The 11,077-nt window shown below is 32.3% G+C and overlaps 2 protein-coding genes across 4 annotated transcripts; one reads left to right on the forward strand and one right to left on the reverse strand.

The window, feature by feature from the left end:
- On the forward strand, positions 1,377 to 3,337 carry LOC107604733 (structural maintenance of chromosomes protein 3-like). 3 transcript variants are annotated; one of them, XM_021104665.1, is made up of 5 exons: positions 1,466 to 1,488; positions 1,897 to 2,065; positions 2,498 to 2,644; positions 2,872 to 2,967; positions 3,047 to 3,337. In XM_021104665.1, the coding sequence occupies exons 1-5, from the start codon at positions 1,481 to 1,483 to the stop codon at positions 3,083 to 3,085; spliced, it is 459 nt and encodes a 152-aa protein (XP_020960324.1). In that variant the 5' UTR covers positions 1,466 to 1,480; the 3' UTR covers positions 3,086 to 3,337. The 3 variants fall into 3 exon arrangements, 2 of the variants coding, with proteins under 2 accessions (XP_020960324.1, XP_020960323.1); XM_021104664.1 differs by having other exon boundaries at positions 3,082 to 3,337; XR_001612360.2 differs by having other exon boundaries at positions 1,377 to 1,678; positions 2,872 to 3,305.
- Positions 6,977 to 10,593, reverse strand: LOC107647152. Its single transcript, XM_021105580.1, has 5 exons — positions 10,521 to 10,593; positions 10,092 to 10,309; positions 9,419 to 9,599; positions 7,353 to 7,601; positions 6,977 to 7,256 (listed from the first exon to the last, which is right to left on the reverse strand). Exons 1-5 carry the CDS (start codon positions 10,591 to 10,593, stop codon positions 7,105 to 7,107), a joined length of 873 nt encoding a protein of 290 aa, XP_020961239.1. The 3' UTR covers positions 6,977 to 7,104.

Below are 11,077 nucleotides of genomic sequence, written 5' to 3' on the forward strand. Positions count from 1 at the left end.
TTTTTCATTGAAACTTGCTTGAATTATATAATGTGGAACATGTTTTTGAGCCAAGAACACACAACCATATGAGTTTTGAACTTTTAATGTGTGGTTATATCATATAACCACTATTTTTCTTCTTGTGTGTTATTCTCTCTCTATGATTATAATATTTGATTTGTTTAATTTTTTATGTCCATTATATTTTGTGTATGAATGCATTTATACGATTGAAGCCTTTATTTTATTTGACCTCACTATCCAAATAGCCTTACCCTTTTATCCACATTTGTTAACTATTTTTGGGCCTGTTTAATCCATGTTGTTCTTAATTTTAGCACATCACTATCCCTAAGTGAAAAATAATAAATGTCCTTAATTTGGATCTTTGATTAGCTTAGGCTAGTGAGAGTGTGTATCATTTAAGTGTGAAAAGTTTGGGAATATTGGTTGAGATAAAAGTGTATTTTTGAGTTTTCATTAAAAATCTTGGAAGTTTGGGTACATACTCATGCATTGAATGTCAAACCATATGCATTAATCATTTTGTATATATTATGTTATTGAAAAAAATGGAATGAAAAAAATATAAAAAGAAGAGAAAAAAAGAAAAAGGGAAAAAGAAAACAATAAAAAGGAGAGATAAAATGCTCCAAGAAAATTAATAAGAACAATGCATATGGGATGTGAATTAAAAAGAATACATTAATGTGTGAAAAAGTGAATAACGGGTAGCTAGTTTTGCATTAGAGTTAAATAGGTTGTCATAGGTTAGGTTGGAAGTTTAAGTTAATCAAAGATTCAAATTTCAATCTCACTTGACCATATGCATCCTTACCTTTATCCTAGCTTCGTTACAACCCTTGAAAAGCCCTCATGATGTTTGTATGTATGCATTGAATAATTGTTGATTGTTAGATGAAAAACAAATCTTAGAAAACAAGATTAGAAGAGAATTGAGAGAATCAACCCTATACACTTGAGCGATTAGAGCTTATACACATCCGGTGAGGATTCGATTGCTCAATTCTATGTTTTTACCGATTATCATCTCCTTCTTGCCACTACTACATTTCACACATTTAGTAACATTTATCTTTTAACATTTATTAAAATGTTAGTAATTATAATAAAATTAAATATTAAGTAACATTTTTAATAAAATGTTAGTAAATGAGTTTAATTTTTATAAAAAGTTTACAAAAACTGTCACCTATTCCTAATTTCATAAATAAAAAAAATTCTTAGTACTCTGAAATCGAATCCACCATCACTCTCAGTCTCATTCTCAGTGCTCTGAATTTTTCAATTTCGCTCTGCCTCCTCAATATCTCAGTTCTCTGAATCTCTCGATCTTGTTCTACCTCCTCAATAATTGTATATTTGTGTGATACATACATTTAAGTGTCTTTTGAATGGCTGTGCAATACTAGATCTGATTTTTGTGTTGGCTGGGTACATTGTTCAATAGGTATGGGTTTAGTAAAGAAGTTGTTGAATGCCCTGGTATGTTTCTCATACCAAAAAGATCTTTAAACTTTTAAGAGAAAAAATATTGTGATTAATTCTTCATTATTTTGTTACTGAGAAATGCAATGTACTTAAGGTGAGTAAAAAAATATATATTCTGCTAAAGAAGAGGAATATACAAAGAAAATAAGGGAACTGGCCCATTGACATCAGATGCATTTGAGACGTAAGGCTTTTCTTGATGATCATTTCTTTTTTATTTCAATTTTGGGACATAAATAAAGTTTTTATTTTATTTTTTTAATTTTCTTTTAAATGATCAAGAAATCTGCCATATTTTAAATAATGCAGAAGATATGTGATGTTACAGTCATAGGTTATTTCCTTGCAGTTTGTCATTATTTCTATAGTTTTGTTTTAGCTAACTTTATTGCACCTTCTTAGGTACAAAAGGAGGAATATCAAAGAATTGCATAAAGCGTTGCACAGGTGCCATGATCAACTGCAGCAGTTCAGTCATGTAAACAAGAAAGCGCTTGACCGGTATATAAATTTTACAGAACAACGAGAGGAACTTCAGAAAAGGCAAGCTGAACTTGATGCAGGAGATGAGGTAATTGTCTGGCCTTTTGGTTGAAATGGTTCTTTATAATTCACATTAAGGTGGGTGATTACCTGACAGCTAAATGCTTGATATACATTGCTAGTTCCTGTTCTGCACTATAGCATCTGAAAGATTTGGTACAACTGATCTTTCATGGCATCTGATTGTTGATATTTTTATTTCTCCCTGAAAATGGTGGTGATATTTTGATTTGTCCATGAAAAAGGTGTTGTTAACCACTTGCATATATATGAAATAAATTTTTTCCCTTTTTATATTTTTGACTGCTTTTATTTTCTTATGGGAGTTGTATTCCAGTACTAAGGTTCATTTTGAATGTGAAACATCCAAACCCAGCTTTTGCATTTTTTTTTTGACACTGGTCTATACAGCATCACTAAATTATTTTAGTTCTCTGTCACTGGTATTGAGTAATTGCAGAAAATTAGAGAGCTAATATCTGTACTTGATCAACGGAAGGATGAATCAATAGAGCGCACTTTCAAAGGTGTTGCTAGGCATTTTCGAGAAGTGTTTTCTGAACTCGTACCGAGGGGTCATGGTCATCTGGTTATGATGAAGAAGAAGGTTTGTGATTGTTAAATCTTTATCTGGTTTGTGAAAGGATCTTGCTTTCTAGCGTGTTATATAGGATCATGCTTTTATCTCAAAGTGATTTCTTACTTTCTCTTGTTCGGTGCTTGATTATCAATTTTTTATGTGAAATTTGTGAGAAGTGAACTATCTCAATTGAAGTTATTTTTTTCTTTTTTGGTTATTGTAACTGATATTTTGTATCCATTCCTTTCCCTTAGGATGGTGGTCACGATGATGACGAGGATGATGAAGATGGTCCTCGTAAAGCAAACCCAGAGGGTAGAGTAGAAAAGTACATTGGAGTGAAAGTGAAGGCAAGTGCATTTCTGCTGTGCCCTTTTTACTTATGATTTAAATATTTTTGCCAGTTCATTTATTGGTCTAACATTGCAGGCAAGTGTACAAATTTTTTGTTTGATGTGCATCAGGTGAACTTGGTTGACTGGTTTGAGGGAATAGTAATAAGTCATCACAGCGATGAGCTAGTCAAACGGATAAATACATTTTTCTAGGATTAGTATAAGGACTAAGTTCTTTATGTATATAGTATATTTTTTCTTTTCTTTTTTATATGGAATGTTTATAAAGTTTAAGTGTTATAAGTATTTTTTCTTTTTCCATTTTATTTACATCATAAAGAAAATTTGTACAATGATTATTGATTAATGAAAGTGGCTATAAAAATTTTATTTTGTGAATTTATGAATTTAATGAAATATTTCATGTTGTAGTAATTAATTTTAGTATATTTATATTATATATAATATAAAATAAAAAATAAAAAATAGTATAATATAACTAAAAAAATGTTATTAAAGATCTTTTGTAACATTTTTTAAGTGTTACAAAAAATATCTATGGTAATATTTTTTGAAGTGTTACAAAAAATATCTATGGTAACATTTTTCTAAATGTTATATAAAATATCTATTGTAACATTTTTTAAGTGTTACAAAAAATATCTATGATAACATTTTTCTAAGTGTTACAAAATATATCTATCGTAACATTTTTTAAGTGTTACTAAGAAATGTCTATTGTAACATTTCTCATAATATTACTATAGAAGATCTATTGTAATATTTTTATTAAATGTTATTAAATCTTTAGAAAAATATTAGTGAAACTATTTAGTAACATAGGGTATATTTAACATTTGTTAAAATGTTACTAATATACATAGCTAACATTTTAATATGATTTGGTAACATTTTTTAAATGTTAGTAAAAGTCAATTATCTAGTAGTGTGCAAGTTGTTAAATTCTTTTTAATAATTCAATTCAATTGTGGATTTGATTTGATTGTGATTACTTTAGCCCTTATGTTTATACATATTTTCTTGGGAATTGATTTATTTTGACCAAGTAGTTGCATGCATGTAGATATGTTGCATTTAGATAGTTTACATTGAATAAATGTTGATACCCCTTTCTTGTCTTTCTTGAGTTTACCATTAGGACATGCTATTGTTTAAGTGTGGAGAGGTTGATAAACAATTTTAGGATTTATCTTGTGTTGAATTTAGTGAATTTTATCAACTTATCTCACGTTTATTCAATGAAATAGCATGATTTTGAGAATTTCTCCTAAATTGTGCTTAAGATTAAAACATGCTTTTTAGGCTCTTAAATTGCTAAATTTAATTCACTTTAATTCCACTCGATACCTTGAAGTGCTTGCTCAGTGATTTCAGGCTTAGAAGGCAAAGATGGGATCGAAGAGTGAAAAAAAAACATGTAAAGTGGAGAATTCATGAAGAAATGAAGTTTTGGAAATCTGTCATGTGGCGCGTATGCGTGACCTTGCGCATACGCGTAACCTGGAAAATCGCAATATGGTGAGTACGCATGACATGCATCACGTGACTCAATTAAAGAAATCATGGCTAGCGATTTCTGAACTCATCCAAGTCCAAATCCAACTCATTTTTAAAGTATTTGAGGTCAAATTCATGAAGGAACAAGGAGGGAGCAATTAGTGTAACTTAGTAACTATGCTTTAGGTCATTTTCTAGAGAGAAAAGTTCCCTCTTCTCTCCGGAATTTAGGGTTTTTAGTTTAATTTCCTCTTAGATTTAGGCTTTAATTCTTGTTTGGATCTAGTTTCTTTTACTTTTCCTTATTCTATTGCCTTAATTTTCTTAGTTTATCTTGTTAATTCTTTATTTGTGCCACTTTTTAGTTTATAAACACTATTGTTAATTTCAATTTCCTTTAATGCAATTTTATGTTTTATGTTCTTTTAATGCTTGTTTGAGTTATTGTTGTTATTTTCTTGCATTTGGTAGTAGTAGATTTCATTATTATTGCAATTTAATATGCTTTTCTTTTTATGCATACCAAGTGTTTGATAAAATGGTTGGCTTAGTTTTAGAGTAGTTTTTTTTAGCATTCTTAGCTTGGAAAGAGAAATTAGATAATCTTGAGTCATTAACACCTAACTTAAATTGGTGATCTAGAGTTGTTAGTTAATCTTGTTTTCATTGATACTACTTATGGATTGGGGTTAACTAGGCTTAATTGATCTTCTCCCAATTTGGAGATAATGTAATATGCTTAACTATTGGTAATTATTATGTTATAATTAATGATTAGGATAGAAGACCTTAATTCTTAATCCTTACCATGAATGCCTCTTTAGTATTTGTTATCTTTAGTTGTTTGCTTTAATTTCTTGTTATTTAGATTATTGTCTTCTTATCTGCAAACTACCTCATAAATCTCATAACCGATAACATGCATATCTTACTGCAATTCCTTTGAGAGACGACATGAAATCTAATACTCTCGGTATTTTTATTGGTTTGCATCTATGATAAACAAAATTAAATTTTAATGTAAGAATAAATTGTCGGTTTGGACTATACTTGCAACGAAATGATTCTTTTATTAAAAAAAAATTCCGAACCCATGTTTGACCTATCATCAAGGATCCATTCTCTTCTAAACCTCTATCCCAATAAAAACCCACTATCTCCAAGCTCCTATCCTAACCTTATTCCATTGTCTCTAAACCCCTAACTTAGGAAATTTGTCACAATATCTACAAGCAAGAGACTATGTATAAAGACGATTATTGAAAATGACGGTAATTCCTCTTACTCATGAATGCATAGGAAAAATTATACAATGACATTTGTTCCTTAAATTTAAAGACTCATAGGCAGGTGCATCCAAGCCCCCCAAAAAAAAGAAAAAAATGTCAACAAATGAGAGAAAAACATGGATAAAGATAAGCGGTAATTAAAAATGTCAATGAAAAAGAAAAAGACCAGGATAAAAGTAAGCCATAATTAAAAAACGCAAAATAAAATAATTTTAAACTACTTTAATTTAGACTGATTTTTTATTATTTTTTAAACATTTTATTTTATTTTATGCTACGATGTAGATGTACCTAATTAAAATAAATTTACAGTACCCATTAAATGTGTGAAGTATTGTTTGATAAGAAGCCTAGTTATTGGCATTTGAATAACCCGAAGGTATAAATTAAGAAAGATGAGTGGGTCAATGGATTCAAAGAGTAGACATGCCCATTTAAGTTGTCTAACTTTTGTAAACCCCCTGTTAATTCGATAAAGAAAGATTCATACCAGATACATACATTAAGCTACATGTGTGAGGGTATGGCTAAAATCAGCCCAACTATTTTATGTGTATTAGATGAACTATTAAATTTTATTAAATGATTATTTAAAAAATAAAAAATTTTAATCTATTTTTGCCATCTCGCTAACAAAAAATGTATCAATTTCTTCTCCTCCAAATCCATCATCCGCAAATACCACAGCTTCTATGTTTGGTTCATCTAAAGATAAATACGAAACCTCACTCAGATTTGGACTGTTGTCATCAACTCTGCTTCTATTAATTATTTTATTTTTAAATTTAAATTTTGATTTGTTTTTATTTTAAAATATTTTAAAATGAAAAAAAAAATCGGTTAATTGGGCCATAAAACCACAAAATCGGGTCGAACTCGTTCGGATTCGTGACAGCTTCACTAAAATTCTGCACCGCAAAAAAAACACGTTACTGATACGCTCGTTTGAAGTATCCGTCGAATGTCGGTGTCGGATTTGTGTCCGACACGGATACGCCGGCACCATAGGAGAATCCAGACCGGTCAATAAACCGGTGAGGTCACTAGTTCAATGGTTTACTGGTTCGACCGGGGTTCAATCGGTTTAATTAAATATTAAATAAAATTATTAAAAAACTTAAAATAATCTTAAGTATATAAATTCAATAATTTCTAACTTAATAAAATTTAATATTTCACATAATAAATTATCCATTACTTAATATTAGAGGTTCACAAACAACTTCAAACATCAAAGTTTATAACTAAACAAAAAATAAAACGTACATAATGACAAACCCATAATGTTCTACATTCAAAAGATACAATTACTAGCAAGTTTTTAACTAATCAAAGGTGCAACTCATCAAAAATCATAATTATCATTAAGTGTTCCAACATCTCCATCATAAACAGGTAATCCAAAGCCACCATCATCAGAAGTACCACCAAAAGAAGCTGTATTTGAAGAATCAGCAACATTAGGAAAATCCACATCAAGTTCCACATCTCCTCCATCTAATAAAATAAAATAGAAAACCAAGAAAAAATTAAAGTTAGAATTTTACATCAGATATTGAGAGGAAATGAAACAAGTTTTGCTATTTCAATAACCTGTAGGATATGAAGGCATAGCATTATCCGTATAAATTAAATTTTCAATGCCTTCGATGTCTCCATTAGTAAATTCAGGATCATCTTCATCCGGCATTACCCAAAAATCTACTGTGTTAATGCTTTGAATGTCAATTGGATCATAATTCTTCTTCTTGCGATGCATTCTAGATTGAAGGCGTAGATTATAAGTGACATAAACAATGTCACTTAGCCTTTGATGCTCTAATCGGTTCCTCCTCTTTGAATGGATTTGTTCAAAGAGGCTCCAGTTCCTCTCGCAGCCGGATGATGAAGATGTTTGATGAAGAAGACGAATTGCCATTTTTTGCAAGTTAGGAGCACTCCCACCGTGTAGCCTCCACCATTCACCTACCAAAATATAAAATTCAACCATCAATTCTCATTCAATATTTAAAAAAAATTCAAAGTAAATTGAACATAGAAATATAAATACTTACCAGGTTCAAGTCTCTTAATTGCTTTCAATGCACTTTCTCTTCCAAAACTTCCTTTTCGATCTCGATACAATTGTATCTCTTGCATTGCGGCAACCGAGTCATCGCAAAGAGTTTCAATATCAAATAAATCAAGCAAAGACCTCAAGATATTTGCCTTTTCAACAAACCCCTCGCTATAGAAGTAATCTGGATTCAAAAAGTATGCTGCTGCATGGAGGTCACGCTTCAAATGCTTATCCCACCGCATTTTCAAGATACTTGTACAAGGTGTGTATGCAGATTTCCTATTTCTAAACATTGTCTTGATATTAATTTTGGCTCTTTGCATGCCCGCATACACGATACCCAGAGAAGGTTTCTCATAAGCATCAACAAGCCTCAATAACTTAATTAGAGGACCAACAAACATAACAGTAGTAAAACAATCCTCCCAAAACTTACTATCCAAGATAATTGAACTAACCATCTTCCCATTGACACTCTTGGATAATTTATGAGAAGTGAAATATTTGTCAATCACCAATGATTGCAAGTCTTCTTTATAATCATATATACTTTTCAAAGTAATGAAAACAGTAGCAAAACGTGTTACTCCTGGTCGAACAATTTCTTTCCACTCTTTTATTTTTCTAAGCCATGACAAGAAAATCATATGATTGTAAACAAAGACAGTCACTTTTGAAGCACGAGAGGCAAGGTCAGCTATGTGAGGAAGACTTGCTATGTCTTTTAAGATAAGATTGATAGCACAAGGAGCACAAGGAGACCAAAAAATGTTTGGATACTTTTCATGAATGAGTTTTCCAGCAGATACATAATTCGCAGCATTATCAGTAACCACATGCACAATGTTACTAGACCCAACCCACTAAATAACCTCAGCAAACAATTTAAACAAGGTATCGGCAGTTTTTATCATATCAGAATCATCAACAGACTTAACAAATGACATACCAGCAGGACAATAAACTAGAAAATTAATTAACGTACGCTGCCTTTGATCAGTCCAGCCATCTGCCATCAGTGTACAACCAGTCCTTTTCCAGGAGCTCCTATAACCTTCAACAAGCAACTGACACTCCTTCTTAAGATCGGCCAGCAAATGAACTCTCATTTCGTCATACGACGGTCCCTTGAAACCAGGTCCAATTGCAGCAACGCCGTCCAAGGCAGGTTGAAAGTAAGGCGATTGAATTGCATTGAATGGAATCCGTGCATCAATGATCCATCTTGCAAGCCCCAACTTAACCTTGTGTTTAACTTGTTTACTGGCCAAGACACTTTTCAAAGCTGGTTGAGAGCCTGGCGTAGTCCTTTCCTTAAAATAACTTCCAATTGGAGTAGCAGCAATCGCTCTTCTCTTTCCTTTGTCTCCCATTGTTGCAGGAGCCGGAGGTTGTACAAGATTAGGCGCTTCACCCTCTTCTTCCGCTTCTCTTTCACTTTCCACATCATAACAATCAGATGTAAATTTTCTTTTTTCTGCCTTATTTTTTTTTTTGTTTTCCTCCAAAAGCCTTTTGAATTGAAGCTCAACATCTTCAGTTACTTTGTTACAAACTTTAATTTGTCCAGCGATTTTTGCAAGATGATATTTCATTCTATATATCCCCCCTCCATTGTAAGTATTCAAGCAGAAAATACATGTATATTGAGCCTTGTTATTTTTGTCATACTTCACTGTAAAATACTGCCAAGCTGGATCAGATTTACCTCTAGATGAACCAGTTTGAGAATTTTGAGCAGCATTATCTTGTGGCTGTGAGTTACTTTGTGATTGTTCCATCTATAACAATCAGAAAATCAAAGACAAGAAATCAACTTCAAAAAACCATGAAAATAATGAAGCAGCAAACAGAACAGGCAGCATAGAGAATAAAAAACTATTTCCAGCAAACAGAACAGGCAGCATAGATCAACTTCATGCAGCTTGACAGTCACAGAAATCAACTGATTCAGGTAAAATAAAAATTTAAAACTATTTTCATTCAGAAGCAACAAAAAGCAGAAGCAAACAGAATGGTAGAGCATAGAGCAAACAGAAGCATAGAGCATATTCATGAACCAACAAACAGAATCAGCAAACAGAACAGGCAGCATAGAGAATCAAAAACAAAAATTAAGATCAGAACATATTCAGGCAGCATAGAGCATATTTAACTGGATTTATATGTTATTTTTTTTAACTCAGATGTCCTGTTATTTTTTTTTTCAAACAGAACAGGCGAGCTAGAAGGAAGCATGTTCAAAATCAAGAAGACAAGAAAATCAGTCTTACCGGCGAATGAGAGGCGGGCTCGGCGAGCTCGTCGAGGTTCGGCGACGAGGAGGCGGGCTCAACGCGGTGGTGGTCGCGGCTGCTGAGGAGCGTTGCTGGGTGGCGAATGAGGAGCGCTGCTGGAATCTGGAGCTTGGTGGGCGGTGGCAATGGTGGCCTTGGTGGATGAGGGGGGAAGAAAGGGGAGGAGGCTGGGAGCTTGGGTGATTGGTGGGTGGCTGATTGATTAGTGATTAGAGTTAGGTTGGTTAACGCGTACGCCAGTTTCTTTTTTTTTTTTTTTAAATAGCCAAAACGACGTCGTTTGGCTTCTGAATTTCCAAACCACTGAACCACCAAAAAACCAGACGGTTCTTCCGGTTCACCGGTTAATTGCCGGTTCGACCGGTTTTTCCATCGGTTCTTTGCTATTCGGTTTTTTGAGGTTACCCGGACCGGCTAGGTAATCGGTTCCCGATTTTTCTGGTTGAACCGGCCGGTCCGGTCCGGTTTTCAGAACCATGATCATCACCACTTCATTGTTTTAAATTTACGATTGTTAGAATATAATTAGGATCAATTAGGATCAATTAGAATTATTTAGTATATCTGAATATTTATTATAGAATATTACGTCTTTATTATTACGATTTTCTTAGCACCTATAAATACCCTTCTATATTGTATCATTTCAAACAACTTGAATATATTCAATAATACACAAATAGTCTCCTGTTTCTAACAATAATTTTTTATTGGTTTAATTACTCTGTTAGTCCCTATACTTTCACCAAATTTTTAATTAGGTCCCTATACTTTTTTTCCTTTCAATTGAGTCCCTACACTGTTTTAATTTTGTAATTAAGTCCTTCCTAGTGTAAAAAATATTAGAGTTAACTGAACATTTCTTCGCAAATTGAAGGTATTTATAATTAAAAACTCGATTAAATTTTTGACCGCATGTATTTTGGTAAAAATATTATGTTAATTTTAACATTTTTAACATG

The sequence above is a fragment of the Arachis ipaensis genome, chromosome B06, assembly GCF_000816755.2.
Source record: "Arachis ipaensis cultivar K30076 chromosome B06, Araip1.1, whole genome shotgun sequence".
Taxonomy (NCBI): domain Eukaryota; kingdom Viridiplantae; phylum Streptophyta; class Magnoliopsida; order Fabales; family Fabaceae; genus Arachis; species Arachis ipaensis.